At 39.8% G+C, this 22,718-nt stretch overlaps 1 protein-coding gene across 1 annotated transcript; it reads left to right on the forward strand.

Moving 5' to 3' along the window:
• Positions 1–1,301: 1,301 nt before the first annotated feature.
• Positions 1,302–17,246, forward strand: LOC139349221 (leukemia inhibitory factor receptor-like). Its single transcript, XM_070989818.1, has 17 exons — positions 1,302–1,678; positions 3,614–3,765; positions 3,864–4,017; positions 4,144–4,416; positions 4,522–4,648; positions 8,566–8,702; positions 8,817–8,962; positions 9,065–9,218; positions 9,307–9,368; positions 10,379–10,595; positions 13,621–13,812; positions 13,909–14,010; positions 14,106–14,264; positions 15,276–15,404; positions 15,550–15,643; positions 15,767–15,833; positions 16,684–17,246. Exons 1-17 carry the CDS (start codon positions 1,609–1,611, stop codon positions 17,164–17,166), a joined length of 2,718 nt encoding a protein of 905 aa, XP_070845919.1. The 5' UTR covers positions 1,302–1,608; the 3' UTR covers positions 17,167–17,246.
• Positions 17,247–22,718: the final 5,472 nt, after the last annotated feature.

A 22,718-nucleotide genomic window follows, 5' to 3' on the forward strand; every position in this document is an offset into this window, starting at 1 on the left:
CTATCTCTAGCCGGTACTGCTCAACCTCCAGCATTAGCTAAGGCTCTTTCTCCCACAGTGAGGTGACATTCCATGTCCCCATAGCCAGAGTCGTTGTCTAGGGTTTGGGTCGTCGGGGCCCTCGCCCACTACTGCCACCCATATCACATAGCATTGGCCCCTTCTGATCCTTCCTGCAGGTGGTGGGCCTACGGGAAGGCGGGCCCACGTCCCTCCTTCGGGCTGTGCCTGGCCGGATCCCGTGGGCAAAGACCCGGCCACCAGGCGCTCATCTGCAAGCCCCAACCCCAGGCCTGGCTCCAGGGTGGGGCCCCGGTGACGCCAATCCGGGCGACGTACGCTTCCTTGATTTTTTCTCTTTCATAAGGGGCTTTTGAACCGCTCTTAGTCTGACCCATCACCTAAAACCTTTTTTCCTTGGGAGACCCTACCAGGGGCATTAAGCCCCGGACAACATAGCCTCTAGGATCATTCGGGTGCTCAAACTCCTCAACCACGATAAGGTGTCGGTTCAAGGAGGAGAATTTAGATTTCCTGAATATAAATATAGATATTTGTGTAGATAAATCCAATAATTCCATACCATTAGCAAACATGTAAAATATTCATTTTCTGTGGTATTCTTATCCATTTCTATTAAATCTGGACTAGGATAAGGCATCATGCTGTGGTCCCCTTGTGTTTTCCAGCTCAAAAGGCCAAGATATAGTCATCTGCAGGTGTCTATTTGCAAAACAACCCCAATTTAATCTGGTGGGAAAAAAAACTACTACTTCTATTACTTAATGCCAGTAGCACTTGGGATAAAATGTCAGTATGTAACCTTTCGAAAACCAAAACCATTCATGTACTACAAGTGGTTCAAGAACAGCTTTCAATTTACTTTATGTATGCCTTGGACAGGCGTTTCAGGGTAATTTTACAGGAATGGGAGGGGGTTTTACGATAACATTTTCAAGGAGTTGTTAATACACTCTCTAGAGTCCAGCTGGTACTATGACCCATGAGGAAACATCCAAATAAATAAAGAGAATTTTCAAACTGTCTTCATGTACTCCCACCACACTGAAATACTAACATCATTTCCAAGCATCAAAACATTCTGACTGCAAGTAAGGCATGTCTGGTCTGGCACTGTGACTCATGATTACCAGAAAGCAGCCTCTCAATTTCCTGCACTGAGGTCCACATCGATTTCACAATCATTATGAGCTCAGACAGCAAATGGGTTTTCCAAGAATATATCACTGGCTGGTTTTGAAGGGAGTTGCTTCAGGGAGTAACTTGACACTGCGACTTTTTCCTGTTTGATTCTAAGCCTTTTTAGCCTTCCGATTAAATTCATTCCCTGGATAAGATTCATAGCAACCAGTCGGACCTGCTCATGGAAGTATTCATCCTAAAAATACATTGGGAATATGCTCATCATTGATGCTGATATTAAGCCACACTAAGCGAACTGACATTTATTTCCACAGGTATCAGGCGTAATTAGTGGATGTTTTTGGATGTCTTTTCCATGATAAAAGTGCTAAAGAAGACTTGCCAACAAGTTTCCCATATCGGAATAAGAACTGACCACAAACAGTCACTGTACGGAGGAATATCATGATCACATGGTTATTACTGGTCTCCCTGTTCTGCAAGAGCACACAAGATAGAAATGGCCAAGAAAATGGTGAGTATGTCATCCTTTTACTTAGTGTCAGAATATCTGCAACAATACTGTATTAACAGCATAAGAATGTTGACCTATTTCCAAGTGAATTTATATTGCAAATTATACTAATTTTGAAAGAAGACAATGGTCTATACTTGTTTACATTTTCTATTGATTTTTTTGATTGTTTTTGCTAGAATGCAAAAAAAAAAGAAAAAAAAAAAGAACAACTGTAAAGTGCATGTGTTCATATAGATCCAACTCTGCCCCAACTGGACAGCTGTTTTCTGATGTAGCCAGTGTATTTCACATGAGGAAATTATTAATTTCATACTGCAGTTTGTTACCTGAGTACAGAATAGTTTTGAGAGTCTCCCATTAGAGTTTCCCATGTTAACACTCTTAGTTTCGCATGTTAGCATGCTAACATTTGCTAATTGGCACTAAACACAAAGTACAGTTGAGGCTATTACCTCATTCAGACCGACAAGTTGACACAGGTCAAACCTGTAACAGGGGTCTATCTGAATGAGTGAGTGCGTCAATCAACCCTCCTCCAGACTGGGGTTGGAGGCTGCTTGACTAGCTTGTAATCAGGAATGGAAATTGATCCAGTGATATTAATACTTAATTAACTTTATTGAACTGACTTGCTGACAAAAGAGAGAGGGATAAAGAGAGAAGAAGAGAGAAAGAGAAATACAAAGCAGAGTGCAAGGGTGATCAAGACAAAGGGAGCAAGCATATGGAAAAATAGAGAGATAAAATTTGTCTGAGAATGAATCAATATAATTCAGTGTAATTTTCAGCTCTTTTGGTAAAGCATACACTGCAGAATGGAGTCTTTGCTAACAGTGCGAAGCAGGATGATAGCCGTCTCCTATGGATGGGTTCAACACGGGTTGAGTTGAGCAGCAGAGACATAGAGAGCTTTTCTGGATGAGTGAGAGAGGGAGCGTGAGGATATGAACAGAAGTGTCGATGTGACATAAAAAATTTCTTTGATCGTGAAGCCTAATTTTAGTCTACATTTCTGTGGTTCATTATTGAAGTGACAACAGTGACAGCTAGGGCAGCTAGATCTGTGTTTAGGCTTTCATCTTACTCCTCTATGAAATGTTTGTATCCTCACTGGTCTGCATTTTAAACTCTGATGAACTGGTCATGGGTCACATCTCTAGACTGCATCCAGGCACCATCTCTCCCTTTTCATCATTTTCACCATCGCTGCTTGACATCCAGTATATTGATGTTCAGATTTGCTGTCTGCAAATCGTTCTCAGATTGTTGTTCATAACTATTATATAAAAGTTATCCTAGCCATTCAAATTAATGCAAAAAACATGAAAATTGTGCTCCATTCAGACCACCTCCCCAACTGTGACTGACTTTCAGCTACATCTTGTGGCATCCATCAGCAGATGGAGTAGCCCTAACCCTAACCCTCAAAGTGAAGACTGGGTATTTGTAAATAATAGTTTTTATTGTTGGCTCATACATAAACACTTAAATGGTCTTCATGTCTGCTTATAGTCTGTTGTTGTGTGTCATAAGCTGTTTATATTACTACTTATAAATGCTGTAATGTAATGTACAGTAAATACTTCAACATGAGAACAATGGGACTGCTAATAATAGAATAGGATGTTTTATGAAAAATATTTTTTACTTTACTTTTTTAGAATTATATTCAAATGTTGGAAAAAGTGTTTTTAAAACGTATTATTGGCAATAAACTTGTGAACCCACGCCTAAGCCAACTATGTGATTCCACTTGAAACATGAAACAAGGCCATACAGTGTCCTGGTAGAGCCATCAGGAGTGCTGTCATGGTGTCCCATGGCTGTTGTACCACTGTCTGTACAGCTGATGATGTTCTCTTCATTCTTTGTCTCTTTGCCGGACAGGATAAAGAAGGTCCTTTCATATATACTCTGATTCCTTTTCCTCAGGTGTCTTGCATTATGGACCTCAGAATCTGACTTTTACCAGCTCTGGCAAGATGATCCTGTTAACATGGGAAGATGACCCTTTCTGTTCTGCATTAGATGATGTGTTGATGTATGAGCTGGTGGTCCTCACAGCAGACAAGCAAGTACATTCTGTACGAGTTCATATGCCAACATTGCTGACTTCCATAACAATAAACTCAACTTCTGGAAAAGCAAAACAAACTCTAATTTGGTTATGAAAATCTTTTAGGAGGATGTTGCTATAACACCTGACCAGATAGGATCTACTCACTCATGGAACTGGATGTCCCATTTGCCGTTGGAGTGTGCTTACCATTCAGTCAGGCTCAGGTCCCGATGCAAAAACGATACAAGCCCATGGAAACAAGTTCAGACTCTTCCTGGTGGATACTAAGATTACTTAGCTTCATATTTTGATTGCCAAAAATATTCAAACTATCATTCTAACACATGCAACAGTCATGACACTTCTTCTGATGCTTACTGTCTGTTTCATTATGCTTTTGCAGGGATAGAAAACTCAAAAAGGCCACAGGTTTTTCCGTGGGACAGAGTGCTTAAGGTTGGCAGTAGAGTCACCTTCTGCTGCATTCTGCCAGCGGGGAAAATTTTCAACAAAATGTATCTGATGGGTTATAATGATTCTAATATGAACACTACCAAGATCAGCAATCAGACATATACCTTTACTGTCCACCTAAACCGACCATCAAAAGACAGTTGCACTAATGTAATATGTGAAACAAACACATCTAACAATGGGGCTTGCGCTTACATTGGCTGTAAGTATGACAGTATTGTGTGGAATTTTGTGATTTCAGAGTCTTAAATACTTGTCTTGTCAATAAATGTTCAATGTTCCTTTTTCTATGCTTTCCATGACTCAGACCCACCTGGTGACAGGGATCTTCAGTGTGAAACCCAAAATCTGGAGTCAGTTGAATGTCACTGGACAGTAGGAAGAGACACACACTTGTCGCTCAAGAGTCCAACAGTTTATCAGCTACTTGGAAGGTATAATAAAACCATACCTGATGTATTTGAAATATGGAAGCAAAAAGGGCTGGTTTTGAATCTTTATCAGCAACTGAATATACAATTGTGAAATGTAATCACTACCTAATACTTGAAAGAATACTCCTCGCATTGCACTCCTAACACATTGTCAAACTCATGAGCAACAGTTTAGTCAGAGATTCAGGTGTGTTATGCTGGTAGTGGTTAATGTAGCCTGGAGCCTCTAGCCTGCAGCAGACATGAGGAGTGGGATACAGAGGTAGTCACACCCTTTTCAGACTTATCTGTGAAAATTCTCATTCATCCAGGTCATGGTAATTCTAAGTGCTTATGCTTTTTTAGCCTTGTCTGATTTCAGTCTTCAGCCCCAACTGACATTGACTCAAGTGACATCACTTGGGAACATTCATCAGACTTCACACAGCTCCCTCTGGAGACACAAAGGGCTTTATACAACTAGTTTCACACATGCACTAGTGCTCCCCAACACCTAGAAACAGACTTTGTGGAAGTGGAAAATTGCTTTAGCTCCCCTTTAATGCAGAAATTCAAATGCTACAAAATTTAAAGCATTGAAATATTCTATTTTGAAAACCATCTATCTGAATTTAAATAGTTTGAATTCCCCTCTTTTAAATACCCAGGTCTTTTCAAACTGTGCAATTAAAAAAATCATTTTCATTATTTTTTCTTAGGGTTCAGCAATTTAGATATAGAATAAAAGTTTCCAATATACGAATAAAGCTGAGTACAGTCATACCAGCAAGTATTCAAGACAAATTAAAAATAGATTAATTTTAATTTTGATGAAAAGTGAAGGGATCGCCAAAGCTATTCCACTTCATACAGTGAGGAACTTGAATATCTTTACAATATTTCCTGGCAGTCCATTCAAAATTTGTTAAGACATTTCAGTCTGGACCAAAGGTAAATGGACCAACCAACTGACAAACACATCCTCATACTAAAACAACTGAATAGGTTGATTGCTAATGACTCCCAAAACAACATATATGACTGAGTGCCAGCAGTAGGTGTACTGAACCTTTGTTGTCATGTGTTTAAATTGTGAAATGGTTGCCATGTGCTTATTTTCAGCTGAAATCCGACCTTTGTCATACCAGACCGTTGTCAACACATGCTTAAAGCTGCAGTAGGTAACTTGTATAAAAGTAATTTTTTGTTATATTTGCCAAAACTGTACCTATGCCCAGACAGCAGTACATGAAACATGTAATCTGTGAAAAAAAAAATGGCTCGATTTGCGATTTGCAAGAATCCACTGTGCCCGCCACAAAACAACCAATCAGAGCCAGAGGAGCGTCTGAGGGAGTGTCTGACATCTGCTAATCACTACTCGCACATGCTGCAAACGGCCTTCTCCCTCCGCTCATGCTACTGGCTGCCGCTCAGTCAAACAGCCCTGTTAGCGGCGTCAGAAGGATAGTGAAAGCTTTGGCGGAGCAACAGCCACCGCAAAGGAGAAACTGTCCATACTGCCGCTGCCAACAACAGCATATACGGCTAACATGGGCGAGGCTAGCCCTTTTTTAGGGGTGCTTCAGCACCCCTAAATTGAAATTCAGCACCCCAAAAACCTGGAGTAAGAAATGTTGTTATTCTAAAAATTTAGTTCACATTTGACAGGCTTAGATAATGTCCAAAACTCAATCCATAGTTTGTGGTTTAAATCTATATTTTAAGAATGAAAATGAAAACACCCCCACCTAATGGTATCATCCTCTTTTCACTAACTTTACTTCTTTTCAAAGTTACCTGCAGTTACCGCTCTGCAGGACCACAGCCCATTGTCCAGCACAATACAGACACTCTGAGAATCCGCTTAGTTGTTGTTGTGAATGAAGTAAGTTGTTACAAAGCTGTCTCACTCTTGTTTCCTTTTAGAGTTGTTCAGATTCCGATACCAAATCGGCGAGTAACGTTACTAGAGTTCAGGCACCGTTTACCAGTTAGCGTTAGCTCAGTTAGCACCGTTAGCTGCATTAGCTCTGTTGGTGCTGTTAGCACGGCTACAGGCGAACTGCAGCGATCCGAAACAAAAAGAGCCGCTACAGTACAAATAACCAAATAGCTGAACTTCCGGTCAGTCATCATGGAGACACGAAGCTTTGCCAGTGCTGCAGCGTTTGGACCAGAGTGAAAACAAACGTGTGTACAAGCTGAAAAACGAAATGACATATCACTGTATACCACCAGTCTGTGTGAAAACATTAAGTGTGGCTGCTGCACACAGGCAGTTTTTATTTATTCCTAGATTTATCTTCTTCTCAGTTGTGTGTGTCTGACTATCAAACTAGACAATAAAAAGTGCGGCGACACAGATTAACTCTCCCAAAGTTGAGTGCATTACCTGCATACATGGTAGGGCCAAATTGGAATTCAGGGGAAGTACTTTCAAAGATTTCTTTTTATATCTATAATTTCTAAATATTTTCAAGATCTGGTTAAATAATCTGGATTTGGGGGACATTTTGGTTTTACCTTTTTTGCTCTTGATGTGAAGCTTGTTTTATTATTAATTATTGATGACTTACATTGGTGTATAAAAGTTCAGACAGATGTGAAAGTAGGTTAGAGATGGCCATTTGTAAATAATCTACAGAAAATGTAACAAACACATATATTGTGTTGTGCATATATACAGTATGTGATGGCTTTGTGGCATTGAAGTTTTCATTGAAATTTTCAAAGACTTGCACGTCTTTCCAGTCATTTTTTTTTCCCCAAAAGATGATGCTCTTCTCTCATAAATGTCATAATGATTATCCAAAATTATTTTTCAATAAACGTTTTTTGGTTTTGTGTGAAAAAAAGAGTGGGGTTGTGGGTTGTGGTGGGGCTCATTGGGTGCTCAGCACCCCTAAAGCTCTGACCCTAGAATCGCCCCTGACGGCTAATACAACAAATAACCATGAAGCTAATATGGTGATTGTTACAGTAACACTACACAGCGCGTACGGTATGTTAGCGACTGTGATGTATGGGCTGGGCAGAGTTAGCTTGTTTCCGATGCTAAGGCTAACGTTACTGGTTGTCACGGCAGCCGCGCAGAAGCCGCAGGCAGGAGGGGCTTGGAGGCAGGACATGAATACAGCGTAAAGGGAGGGGGAGTGACGTGGAACTTGTGTTGGTTCAAATTTTCAGGCTAAGTCTGTTCTCTTCTCCATCTTACCTACTGCAGATTTAACGTTGTGAAATGGTAGCAGTTTCCTTAGGTTTATACCACAAAACTACTTGGTTTAGTTTAGGCAACAAAAGTACTTGGTTAAGTTTAGAAAAAACAAAAAACAAAACATGGTTTGGCTCAAAAACATTACTTTCACAAACATTACATAACTTAAGCACCTAAGTTTAAAAAAAGTCAACACTGACCTGGTTTCACACAGGACATAAAGAGTTTCTCCTGAGTGAAAAGACCTTTGTTTGTTTGACCCATCCAATCCACTCCATCTTCTTATAAAGATTTGTCAAGCCTAATGGACCTAATTAGACCTTTGTCCTATCAGTTAAATTTTTCAGTCACATGATCCAAGAAAGAGAAGTTCAAAGAGTGACTGGAAACTTGGAATTACCTTCAGGAAATGTTAAAGAAGAAGAAGAAGAAGAAGAAAGAAATTCAAATCACATGAATTCAGACAGATGGTTTTCAAAGTAAAATATGTCAGTGGCATAAATTCAGTGGTATTTATATTTAGAACATAACCTAGCAAAGCATTATTATAATTTATATTTCGACATTTAACTTGTATTATGTATTCAGTGTTTATTCAGTTTAATGGTTCAGTTGCTTACAAATTTTAAATTCATAGTATTTCTTTTATCCATGTTCGAGATAAAAATAAGCATCTATGTATTAACCTAAAAGATATATTTTCTTTTCATTTGCATTTCAGCTTATGTGAAAATGGGTCTATGGGGAGATGCAAGATGGAAGTGCCAGTGGATGTTGGTGAAAGAAATTGGACATTAACAGCACAAAATAATATTGGGAAAGTGAAGCTCTCAGACTATGCAGACCTCACTAAAAGAGGTATATCTTTACTTAAATAATAATAGCATTTTATGTGCTAAAATGTTCTTTTGGCTATTGATATCTCTTTTTAATAATTAAATGCAGGTGATTGTTTTTTGTCGTTTATTTCAGTGCACATGATTGCTCCAAAGGGAATGACGGTTTCATTTGTGAATGCCAGAAATGTCACCCTGGAGTGGGAGTGGACAGTTCAACAGTACAATAATCTCAATATAACGTGCCAAGTAAAAGTTAGTCATGGTGAAAGAAATACCATTGTGAGTTCACAAAGGAAGGAAGATGAGATATTGTCAGGTTTTTAAATTGAAATCATTCTCTGATCTACACTAACATCATTTTTACCCATATTGTGTTCCCAGAGGGAAAGCTTTGGAGTTGGCCTTGATTTTTCAGTTTTGAATGATTTGATACCGCATTGGACATATAATGCGACAGTACGATGTGGAACAACACAACATTTCTGGAAATGGAGTGACTGGAGCACAAGCATCAACTTTCTGACAAAGGGTGATGGCAAGTATTGATAAAAACAAACTTTTAACTGATATCTGCACTTTAATAGATACTGTTTACATTTTCTGAACACTGATTTGTCTCACAGTTCCAGATACTCTTGATGTGTGGATGCAGCTGAAGGGTAACCAAACTATAATCATTTGGAAAGTAAGTCAGACTAGTGAGAACCACTTTATTTTAAGCTACTCTTTACAACGCTCTTAGAAATTGCAAGTAATGGATTTATTTATGGGTAAATCATTCATGAATGCAAAATAGATCAGTTATAAGCCATTAATAATAATACATATTGCCTAGCTTCCATGCTGGTACTCCTGCAGCTTCTTCCAACTGGGGTTCTGCTGACTGCCACTTACTGTCGGTAATACACACACTATGGATGAGTACTTTGTGAGGGAATTTTCTATCACAGGCCTTCTGTACAGTTAGGCGCCCAAAAGTCGCAGGGTTGGACAACACAGAGGCCTCAGACAGAGACACATTAACATAATATTTGGAGGCCATTCTAGCAGACAGTAGATAGGAAGTCTCCCCTCGTGAGGTAGCCAAGGTCTTACAGATAAACTGTATAGACTGATACCGGACCTATTCAAGGAGGAATGCTCGAGGTGACATTTTAAGAGAAATGGGTCAAAAGTGTCGTACACTTACGTAAATATGGTATGAGCTATTGTTTGGGTTTTGACTATCCAATAGAGTATCAGAAATGTAGAAGGAGGGTACAGAATATCCTTAATAGTGAATTATAGGGTTCACTTGTGGACATTGTGATCATCAACTTTTCCTTGATGCATCAAGCCTGCAATAAATACCTCTGCATAACACATCTGAAGTCTCCTGGTGAACTCCCTCCTTCAGCTCACAAGAATTTCCAGCACATACTTCATACAACCCCACTACAAAAATCCAAACTATCCCTTTAATTGATGACTCACTAGTGCAAGGGATTTTTTTTTCACATCGTGGCAACCCAAAAGTTCTTCTAATTGATGGCTTAAAACTAATCTGTAAATGATAAGAACATTATTTATTAACCATTGATTAAGATATTAGTGAAGAATTATAAACTCTTTATAGAGGGTGCATTAGGAAGTAGTGTTGATGAGGGCATGATCGACATACAGGTAAGCTTATGTTCTGATGTTACCTTTCTGCAGATGCCACTGGCCAACCAAAGTCATGGTGATATCAAAATCTATGACGTAACATGGGCAAAGACCACAGAGAGAGAACAACAAAAAAGAACCAAACTTCACAAGCACAGACTTGAGCTCAGTCTGGACATGACTGTAGAGTATCTTGTCACAGTTACAGCTTGGAATATAAACGGCAGCTCATTGCCATCAACCATCACCATCCCCAGCCTCAATCCAGGTATTAAGCTAACAGAGCAAACAAGTCAGTTATTACTCTTATAATAATTAATTTTGAAGACATGAAGATTTAATAGCCTATTCATAAAAAAAGAAAAATATGAGCCACAATGATTTTCATTTGCATCTTTGTTTAAGAAACACTGAAGTCCATGTGCATGTCCAATGAAGTGTAGAACTGTTCTATTTCATATAGGCTTTGTCCTCTTAGAGATGTTGTTTTGGGGTTTATCCCTGCCCATGTGAACAGATTTTCTGTTCTGTCACTGTGCACTGTACAGTGGCTTGTAGCAGGTCCTTATGTACAGTAGGCTAATTGCAGTCAAGGGAGCCGTCACTAGCAACTATGTGGTCAAACCAGCAACCCCTAAATTTAAAGTCATATTCTCACCTTTGTGACAAATGCGTTGAAACGGTCCAGAATGAGCTGACAGGCAGAGAGGGACTTTATTCCGTCAGATCTTTGTCAGATTTCTGTCAGATTTCTCACTTCACAAATGCAAGAGTGCCTTTGCAAACTGCAGTATTAAAGTTTTACCTGAAGAAAGGCTATAACATCTTAATTATACCCTAATCATAGTAATAATCAGAGGTGACTTCCCAGTCACTTTGGAAAAGAACCCAGACAGTGGGCATGAATAAGACTGCCCGACTCCCTCCATCTCAGGATCTCCCCTCCATGTCAGTCTGCCAGCCATATTCCGGCCACCAAAGGACTTTTGCAGGACAATGGAGAGAGTTATCAGTTTTCACACATCCTTCAGTGAAGCACCTTTTATGGAGTCAGAGGACAGAAAACTGTTGTACAGTATGCTCTCTAGAAGTTACCCCTGGTGCTGCCTGTTCTGAGGGATCTCCTTGCTGAAGTGGCAGCCCAAATCTCTTTCAAGATGTCATTCATTAAAACTCTGCTCCTCCTAGCCCTGAGGTCAACTTCACAGGCAAATCTTACATTTACACCTAAGGTCTTAATGAGCTCCTCTCGATTTAGAATTATTTCTCTCTAGAGGTTCTTCCGTCCACCTCACAGAAACAGGGCAGAAGTGTCTCACCAATTCTACCCAGTGTATGCTTTGTCTCAGTATGTTTTCCACAAAGAAAACATCAAACAGATACAGTAGCTGGTTGTGCATTGCAGAGGGCACACAAGACATGGCTCTCTCATAACTGCATATGTCTGTCTGACTGGCTGTCTGATACCATCATACAAGCCTACAATTCCAGTGGAAGTGGAGCCTCCTCAGGGTCCCCAGGCGCACTCAGCAAGAGCCGTGTCCTCATCGATGGTCCTCCCTAGTGAGAGACATCTGTGCAGCAGCATCTTGGGCTACGCTGTGCCCTTTCATTCAGTCTTAAATGTGCTAGAAGGCAGGTGATTATCTTGGATTAGTGGACTGCATTGGGAACCATTACGGTACATAATTAATGTCCCACATTTCTGCAGTGCCAGTGCTATGTGGAGGGAGTGTAATATTATTGGCCCCTTTTATCACAGAGAGCACAGGGCATTTTCCACTGACATTAGTTGAAGAAAATACTGGTTTTTGAGAGCAAAGCTCAGGTGCTGACTGTGTTATATACTGAACATGAGGACCTGAGAGAGACAACTCTACTGTCAAGGGATCTCCCTCTTGTTCCCCCACTTGAAAGGGGAGCTTGCTTCAGCAGATAGGACTGGATTTTACTCAATGACCAAGATTCAGCTTTCTCTCTTTTTCTTTCTTTTATTTTGAAAGTTGCCCCAGTCAGTGCAGGTGAAAAACCTTAAATACAAACAATCAACACCTTAAAAGAATGTAACCCAAATACCACAATTAAGTATAAACCAAACTCAAATAATTTTTAACTACTAGAAATTAATCATGGAGATAAACAGAAATACTAATTTTTTAACCTAATAGAAATTAATCTAGAACATAAGTTGAAAATACCACCATTTAAAGCACCCAAAATAACTTAAATGCTTTTTAAACCACTGTTCAATCATGATTTTACCCTTACAATCTTCAGCAGCTTTTAACTCTTTTTAAATACACATGCACATCACATTTATCAAATTGCATTTTAGCTTTAACACTTTAAAAATGCACATTTTTAAATGTACTTTTAACTCATATGATTTTAAATATAGCACATTACTCTTCCCATGCATCACACTTCAACCTGGATTTAAAATACATTAAAACTCCAGTGAAGCCTATAGGGGCGCATGAATGAATCAAAGCTCACCGGCTCCTTCTTCCTCATCTGAAACAAGCATTTAATTCTGCAGTCTTCTCTTCTTGAGCCCAGTCTCTGGCTGTTTGTCTTCTACACTGCATGCTCTCATGGTCCTTCCTGTGAGTGTGTGAGAGTGAGTGCTCTCCAAGCTCCCTGATTAGCAAACTATCTCCACCTGGTGCACTGTTTGCTGCTGGGAGCCACACCCACACCTGATGCACCCAGGCAGAGAGGGGCATGGCACAACTCAACTCAACATCTACAGTGTACAGTGGCAGGCAAGAAAACTGTGATGACTGCATAAATCCAATAGTGACAGCTCTAAGTGGGCTATGCTTATGTTCATTGAATGTAGAGTTCCAATATGCAACAGTTCATCATGTCGAAAGATTAAAAACAGTCAAAACAAGCACTTACATGCAAATCAAGCTGTTGAAATGTGGTTCTTTTGAGATTACAACACTAGTGTATATCTTTTGATGTGTAACTGCTGATTTAACATTAATTGTTGCATAGCATATGGTGGATTGCAGTTAACAAATATAGTAAAGTAACATAATTGACGAAAGTGAAACATGCAGTACTTACTTCAAATTGAGATCTGAAAACCAACATTCCAACATTTTTTCATTATTCATCACTGAGGATCTTATTAGCAAAACTATGGTCTTTTTATGCTTGATACAAGGAAGTTTGTATCAAAAACATTTATGGAATTGTAGGATGCTTTTAAGATATTGTGATCTTCTCGGTGACAAATAATGCCCACATGACCTGCAGCTATATGTTTCTGTAAACTTTCACAGAATCTTCAGACAGAGTAGAAAGAGTGGACACTTCCTGGATCATTGGCAGCAATGGTTGCTTCAACCTTTCCTGGTCTTCCAGTCCTAGAGCAAGCTGTGGCTACATAGTAGACTGGTGTCCTACCATAGGGCATTGCAAGATGGAGTGGCTGAAAATACGTCCAAATGAAACCAATGCCAGAATATGTTCAAGTAAGTCTTATTCTTTACCCATAAAACAGTTGCACCTATGTCACATTGCATTTTCTTGTGCAACAAAACATCTCTTTTGCTTTTTTTCCACCACAGAAAGTTTAAATAATGGAGTGAGGTACTCATTATCACTATATGCCTGCACCCAAGGAGCTCCAGTGCTACTGGAAAGAAGAGAAGGTTATGTCAGTGAGAAAAGTAGGATTGGATTGTCAGTGTGGCACACTGTTTGCTTAATAAATGTGTCAGTCCAGAAAATAATACGATCAACAGTATTTCACCCATGTTGCCAGGAATAGAAGATGGCCTGTTGAAATCATTGAAATGGAAACAGCAGGATTCAGATGTTGAGGTGTCCTGGGATCCTATAAATCTAAGACAACAGTCAGCTTTCATCCAAGGCTATGTTCTATATTGTTTGGACAACAACAACAACAACAATATAGTCATCAGTGTCCACTCAGGTATTGTGACACCCAGTTATTTTCTGATGATAGGCAACAAATGATGCTATGAAGCACATATACTTTCTCACTCTCTCACCTACCAAACCTGCTAGTATAGATAAATAAAATCAGGACTTTAAAAAAGCAATTCGGTACCAGTTGCACTGACTTCTAGAGATATAACATGGTCACCTTGCTTCAGTGACAGAGAAGTGTATGATAGCGTGTGTCAGTACACCGTGGCATTACTATAGGATGTGGCTCCAGGTGCAACAGAGCTCCCAACCACATCGATCAGCAATACTTGATGTAGTCAAAGGTGCAACAGACATAAAAATTGCAACCATAGATGGCAGTGAAGTTACTTTTTAATATTTAATGTACAACCTCATAAATACAAATGTGAACTGAAATCTGTGAAACGTGTATCCACAAAATGCATGCAAAGCATGTGATTCAGGATATGCAGAGCTGGCTATGAATTCTGTTGCATGTTATTCATTCATTATTTATTTTCAGTGGTTGAAGAAGTATTCAGATGCTTTACCTAAGTAAAAGTATATATACCATGGCCATTGGCAAAGGAGGAAATGTAAGAGCATTTTAATGCTGTAGTTTTCTCAATGTGGAGACAATTTTAGATACTTTATATACTACTGGGTGATGATGTGTTTATTAATGTATTTGTCAACATCTGTAAATCCTCTTGTTAACTTAAGTGCAGGTTGCTGTATAAGCAGATAATAAATGACAATACAATAAGGAACAGTTAAATGTGTTATCATAGATGTTATAATTGTTGACAAATACTGTACATTAATAAGCACTTAAATTTCCTTAAAACTGCATAAAACTACATTACAGTGCATTATGAATCATTTAGTATATGGCTGTATGCTTCTTAAGTAGTAAACTAAGTATAAGTACTGTAGTGCACTGTCTCTTAGTGTTAAATTGTGACGATGAAGGTTTGTCAGGTTTGATGTTGGTGACACTAATCTCTTTCTCTTGGTTTAGACAATCCTGAGGCCACCAACCTGACCGCAAGAAATCTCAATATCAGTTCCTACACATTCACAGTGAAGGCACAGACTGCAGTTGGAGAATGTGGCACTACATTCATTACTGCCACTTTGAATTCACTGAGTATGTTGATTCTTTTCTGTTTCAAACACTATTTTTGCATGTGTGCAAATCAATTTTCTTTATTGAAAAAAATCAAATCATGTATTTATTATTTGATTTGATTTCCCTCTGTTTTTCAATTGGACTGTGTGTCTTAACTCACCAGCTGATAACTTGGTCAAGCCTGTCATCATATCCCTGGTCACTGTTTTTAGTCTCCTTTCCCTCATCACTTTCCTTTGCTACAGACACTGGACATGGTAAGCAAGTCAACAAGTTTGATGTTGCACCTGATGATACTTGGATAGTGCCATTTGAATGAGTGTTTGCTGTTGCCAGACCTTCGTTTGAGGTTTATTTTCATGTATTCTTACATCCAACAGTATCAAACAGAAAGTCTATCCTTCAATCCCAAAGCCAGTGTTGACGGACAAATGGTTGACATCACCGGTAGGTACTTATGACTATGTCTGAAAGGAGCACTCCATTAAATTTGCTTGTCAATTGTAAAATATCTTCTGTGGCTCTGGACGGAGCTTTTTATTCTGAGGAAGCAACCCAGATGATGTTATAAGAATGTCATCAGCATTGTCATGGATTAGTCTTGAAAGCCTGTGTAGTTTGTTAGACATGGGCATTGGTATCTGCCCAAGTCACAGATGCCATTCAGTGGCATTATGGGAGGTGTGGGCTCCGTGGTTTTGGAGCTTGATTTATTATCAACACTTAAAGTCAATGTATCTCTGCTACTGATGCTTTGATTTTGAACATTCTTTTTAGCCATGCTGTGTGACTCCACGAGTGGCAGTGTGCCTTTGTTGGTCCCTCACTTTGGCTCAGAAATATCTCACCAAGTGTTGGATGGATTGCAATGAGACTTTGTATAGATGTTCATGTTCAGCACAGTATAATTTGGGATAACTTTGGTAATCCCTTAATTTTTCATCTATTGCCATCATAAAAATTGTATTGTGTCCAATGCTAAGGTTTATTGGTTTTGTGCTTATTAGCACATGCTAACACACTCAATTAAGATGGTAAACATCACATTACCTACATGTTGATGTTAGCATTTGGCTCTAAGCACAACTGCATCAGCAGTGTAAGATAACATGGCTGTAGGCACTTGGTCTTATCTTACTGTGTCTCTTATGAGTCCCCAACTTTATGGAAGTACAATACTTTATTGGTGAAATATCCCTTTTATATTTGGTGAAAATAATGCTTAGTTTTCCCACTATATGCAAATGCAACTAACACACATATATTTATGAATGTTTTTGTGCTTTCTGTTTTCTAGGATGGAAAAAGCTGTCGTCCCCTTTGCATGGATCAGAGTGAAGCAGATATCATGGATGTTTCAGAGCTGCACTGCAACTCAGTAGCACTTGAGAATGGCTACGTCAGTCAGGAAAACATGTTTTTTGTTTTTTCACAAACTGCGAAAGGTTACTACAACCAGCCCTTGAAGAAGTACATCCCATCACCACTCACTTTTCCCATCACAACCAACCCATCTCAGTTAGGGTTATCATCTTCTCTATTCAGAAGCAGAAATGTATTTCCTAACCCATCATACAACCTGATAATGCAGTCTGGGGATCATCAGTCCAACTCTGGTCCAGAGCTTCTTGAGGGCACACATATAGACAGAAGCTCCAGCGGATACCAACCTCAGACTACCGCAGAAACCTTTTCTGTAAACCGGACAACAGAGGATCCAGAAAGTCCTATGTCCTGTGTCTCCACTTATATTTTGTTACCACAGTCAGCTTCAAAATAGCTGATGCAGGCACAGCAAGTATAGTGAACTGCACTGTTGACCACTCGAAGTACTTACGACACATACCACATTTCACCCATTCTCACACACACATACAGCAGCGGTGGGAGCAATTTGGGGTTCAGCATCAGACACTTTGACATGCAGACTGGAGGAGACCATCTAATTGGTGGATGACCCACTCTACCTCCTGATCCACGGTGATGGTGTGTGCGATTGTGAAAACAAAAATTCTGCCAGAAAACAGATATTGAAAATTAATTTGGTGAGCAAAATTTTTATTATTTGTACATATTTACACATTACAATGTTATTTCAAACATATTTTAGCCATGCTAAAGGCATAGCTTTAGGGATGACTGTCTGTCCACTACTTTGGTGTACTCATAGATAGTGGATGGATTACAATGAAATTTAGAAACACTATCCATTCAAGGCCCTTTGGGGATACATTCTGATGATGCTGGAGACTTTGATGATCCTTTAAGTTTTCATGTACCACCATCAAGAGGCAGATATAATTTTTTTTTTTTTTTTTTTGAAAAATCTATTGTATAGATTGTGATCGTTAATCTTCAAGCACTGCTGTTGCTAGCTGCTGCAAGCATGGCTTCAGGTTCTTTAAGATATTTCACCTCTCATCAAAAAGGCACCGTCAGTTCTCCCAGGCATTTAACCTCAGCAGAGTCATTGAAGGGGCCAGTATACTTGAGCATAAGAGCGTGTCAGATGGTAGAATAGCTTCAATAGTCTTGTTTCATGATTCATCACTGATGAAGCAAAATACATTTGTTTAAAAAATCTTCACTGTAATGGTTTTTCTGAGGTTTTACCAATGCACTGTGATTATATATGCGTAAATAAATTACAAGAAGGCAGTTAACATTTGCATATGTACATATGTATCTCAAAATAATTTGTCCTAATTTTTGGTATTTGTGTCTCCATCCATCCATCCATTTGCTATGCCGCTTATCCCTTTTGGGGTTGTGGGGGGGCTGGAGCCTATCCCAGCTGTCAATGGGCGGGAGGCGGGGTACACCCTGGACCGGTCGCCAGCCGATCGCAGGGCAACATACAAGACAAACAACCATTCATGCTCACACTCACACCTAGGGGCAATTTAGAGTCACCAATTAACCTAATGAGCACGTTTTTGGTCTGTGGGAGGAAGCCGGAGTACCCGGAGAGAACCCACGCAGGCACAGGAAGAACATGCAAGCTTCACACAGAAAGGCCCGACCTGGGAATCAAACTGGCGCCTTCTTGCTGTGAGGCACGCGTACTACCTGCTGCGCTACCGTGCAGCTATTTATGTCTCCTCTACTTCTAAATATCAAATACAATAAATCCTGCTATAAAGCAAAATCATTAATCCATGCAACTGCCTAATTGCATTCTTTGTGAATCACAGTGGTCAGATGAGACATGCGTAACTTGCATTCAGAATATTTTGGTACCCTGAAATGACCAAACGTGAAATGGAAATACTGAAGCTAAAACATTGGTCAAATGGGTAATCCTATTCACAGGAATGTATATTGTATATCCTGTACGTATATGTCAGCTGATTACATAAAATATGAAATAATAAAGAAACAATTGGGAGGGGGGGGGTGTTCATTTAGGCACCTTCTACTTCGCACCTGTGGCTGAAGGGATACTGCCTGACCAAAAACATCCTGTATGTGGACAATTTTATAGCGTTTTTAAACAGGCCTTGCCTTTTTAAACGGGACGATCTTCACCCCACTCATGAGGGTTCACGAATTTTATCAGTCAACACTGACCTCACTGTCCGGTCCTGCCCTTCAGCCACCGCCTGACTAACTGGTAACACTCATGCACACAAACCTTCTGCCCCACACTCACCCTCACCCTCGCCCACTACATGTTTCACCCACACCATACACACCTTTTCATCAGTAACCCCCTCTCATCCATCAAAAACTCAGGACATTCACACCATTACAACCATCACTTCACACAGACATTTAAAACCCAGGAATGTTTTTAGACCCAGCACTGTTTTTAACATTCCTTTAAAACACCATGATGAGCGTACATTCAGCACAGATATCAAATTAGCTGTGCTGAATGTGCGCTCTCTTTTAAACAAATCTTTTATCATAAATGATTTTATTTCTGACAAAAACATAGATGGTATTCTCCTTGGCTTGGCACCGATGCGCCTGTTGTTCTCACTGAGGCTTCCCCACCAAATTTTAACTTTTTATTCTCTACTAGGGGGGCAAAAAAGGAGGCAGAACTGCATCTATTCCAAGAACTACATCTGCAAATGCAATTCCTTTTAACAGTTTTACATCATTTGAGCACCATGCCTTCGTTTTTAGCAGCCCTCCTATTCTTTGGATAATGGTCTACTGACCACCCCAGTATTCATCCTCTTTTATCAGTGAATTCTCTGAATTCTTATCAATCATTCACACCACCTACAACAGGATTTTAATAACTGGTGATCTTAATCTACACATCGACATCTCAGACACAGTATCCAGAGAATTTTTAAACCTCTTAAACTGTCTGGATTTTAAACAGCACAATACGCAGCCAACCCACAACAGGGGGCACACCCTGGACTTGGTCATAACTTATGGCCTGTCCGTGGGTGGGTCCTCTGTGGATCTGGCTGTGTCCGACCACTACTGTGTGTTTTTTGACATCACCAGTTTTAATCAGCGGGCGGCACCAGTGAGAACAGTGAGGAAATGCTACCTAACTCCTTAAGTGGATGCAAATTTTATCCAGATTTTACAGAGCACTCCTGCAGAGATTTTACCAGCACCATGTGATTTTATCGTTGACAGTTTTAACAGCAATCTTAAGTCAACGCTGGACTCAGTGGCTCCTCTTTTAACAAAAACAATTAAGAAAAAACCTATACCTCCGTGGAAAAATTAGGAAATTAAGCAACTGAAAAGAAACTGGAGGAGTGCTGAGAGGAAATCAAAACTTACAATAACACTATTAAACAGGCAAGAATCTCTCACTTCAAAAAACTAATCTCTGACCACAAAAATAATCCCAAATTTCTCTTCTCCACAATTGATCTTTGAACTAACAGTAATATTAACAGATCTCATAAGACAATAACAAATACCCTGTGTGAAGACTTTGCAGACCACTTCAGGCGCAAAATTGATAACATCATCCAGTCTTTTATCTCAACAGGTTTTAACGACCAATACGTCTGGATCACAGGTTTTACCTGAGGAAACACTGGAGAGTTTTGCCCTGGTTGATGCAAGGACACTTGTTCGAGTTTTCTCCCAGGTAAACCCCACAACCTGCCTTTTAGATCCAATTCCCACACCGTTTTTTAAAACACTCTATGGATTCTTTGAGGAACAGCTGTTATACATGGTGAATTGCTCTCTTCGGACGGGTGTCTTCCCCGCCTCCTTTAAAACGGCGGTGGTGAAGCCCCTTCTGAAGAAGAGCAATTTTGACCCCAACATTCTTAATAATTACCGACCTGCATCCAACTTACACTGCATGAGAAACCACATTTACGACCAGTAAACCCCCACGAAGTTCGTTGATTATCAGCAATTTACGGCCAGTTTACGGGGAAGTTCGCCCGAAAATCATCGGAAACGGACCCTCTGTCGGCGGGGGGCGTGGTTATTCGCGCCTCCGTGAAGGTGCAAATAGCTCTAATTAGCACATGAATGCTACCGACGTTGATCTACTTAGACTGGCCTGCTGGCTTCACAAACAACCATTGGATGATTCCACAGGCATTTTAAAAGGAAACCCTCATGTGATTGGATAGCAACTCCAATCACATGAGTGAGTGATCATGCGATTGGACTGCAACTCTGCTGTTATTGGTCATCTGTGCGCCACCAAAAAAAAAAAAAAAAAATAATAATAATAATATATATATATATACACACACACACACACACACACACACACACACACACACACATATATGTGTATGTATGTATGTATGTATGTATGTATGTATGTATGTATGTATTTTATATTTTATTTTAGTGATTCATTTATTTGACTATCCACCTTCTGAAAACTACACTACCACACAGTAGAACACAAAGAACACAGTTGACAGAAACATTTTGAAAAAATCTGATGGCAAGATGGCAAACATACATCAACAAGGATCAACCACATAAAATCAGTAAATACTGGGGAAAAAAAGCAAGGAAATGTGCAGAGGGGCTCACTGATAAGAGTCTCTGGGTTGGGCCATGCTGCTGGTCCATGGTGCATGAAAAAAAGTCTAAGGCCTCTGGAAATGCTTCTTTGCTGCCTCTGGGTCATACTGAGTTGGCGCCTGTCGCTTTGAAGGGGACTCGATGCGAAGCCTCTTGTGGTGTGTCGCCACATACTTTGGGTCACTCTCCAGCCGCTCTTGCAGTGTCTGGCAGAGTTGGGACAAGTAGGACACTCCTTCTTGCTTCCAGTAGCTGTAAATACAGGTATTAATATAATATTAGCAAAAAACAGAAAAACAGTTTTTTAACCAAGTAAATGACTTTTTAAACAAAAAGAACATTTTAGAAAAAGGTTGGTCTGTCTGGTTTTAGGATGAGTAAACAGTACAGAGACAGCCTTTTTTTAATTTTAAATGATATCAGGTGCAACTTAGATATACACAAGCTCACAGTCTTGGTACTACTGGATCTAAACGCCGCCTTCGATACAGTAGACCATCACATTTTATTAAACAGACTGAGGCACTTGGTCGGCCTCTCAGTCATCGCTTTTAACTGGTTCATCTCATACCTCACTGACCGACACTTCTTTTGTAAGTTGGGATGCATGTTCCTCAGGAACCCAAGAGATCAAGTGTGGGGTTCCCCAGGGGTCAATTTTAGGTCCAACTCTTTTTAATCTCTACATGCTACCACTCTGGGATGTCATCAGGAGGCACGGCATCAGCTTCCATAGTTATGCTGATGATACGCAACTGTACATTGCCGTGTCTCCTGATGACACAGGGCCAATTGATGCCCTTTTTAACTGCATTTTAGACATCAAGTCATGGATGGCAGAAAATTTCCTTCAGCTCAACCAGGACAAAACAAAGGTCTTAGTCATTGGTCCTGAAGGCCAGAGAGAGAAACTTTTACCAAAACTACAAGATCTTAAACCAACACATTCTGTAAAAAGTCTGGGTGTGATTTTTGACTCTGAGCTTACTTTTATTCCACACATCAAAAACATAACAAAGATAGGTTTTTACCATCTTAAGAATATAGCCAGAGTCTGCCCGTTTCTCTCTCAGGCCAGCACGGAGGTGCTGATGCATGCTTTTATCTCTTGTCGCTTAGATTACTGTAATTCCCTGCTCTCTGGTCTTCCCAAACAATCTCTCCAATCTTTAATTATTACAGAATTTAGCCGCACGAGTACTGACGAGGACCAGAGGGCGGGAGCACATTACACCAGTTTTAAAATCGCTTCATTGGCTCCCCATGCGTTTCAGGATAGATTTTAAGGTTCTTTTATTAGTTTTTAAATGTCTTAATGGTCTCAGGCTTTCTTATTTATCTGACCTA

The sequence above is a fragment of the Chaetodon trifascialis genome, chromosome 20, assembly GCF_039877785.1.
Source record: "Chaetodon trifascialis isolate fChaTrf1 chromosome 20, fChaTrf1.hap1, whole genome shotgun sequence".
Lineage (NCBI taxonomy): Eukaryota > Metazoa > Chordata > Actinopteri > Chaetodontiformes > Chaetodontidae > Chaetodon > Chaetodon trifascialis.

Coding starts and splice junctions, on each gene's coding strand:
- LOC139349221 (XM_070989818.1), top strand. CDS start 1,609: ATGATCACATGGTTATTACTGGTCTCCCTGTTCTGCAAGAGCACACAA. Junction 8,963..9,064: donor ATGGTGAAAGAAATACCATT/GTGAGTTCACAA, acceptor TTGTGTTCCCAG/AGGGAAAGCTTTGGAGTTGG. Junction 10,596..13,620: donor CATCCCCAGCCTCAATCCAG/GTATTAAGCTAA, acceptor AAACTTTCACAG/AATCTTCAGACAGAGTAGAA.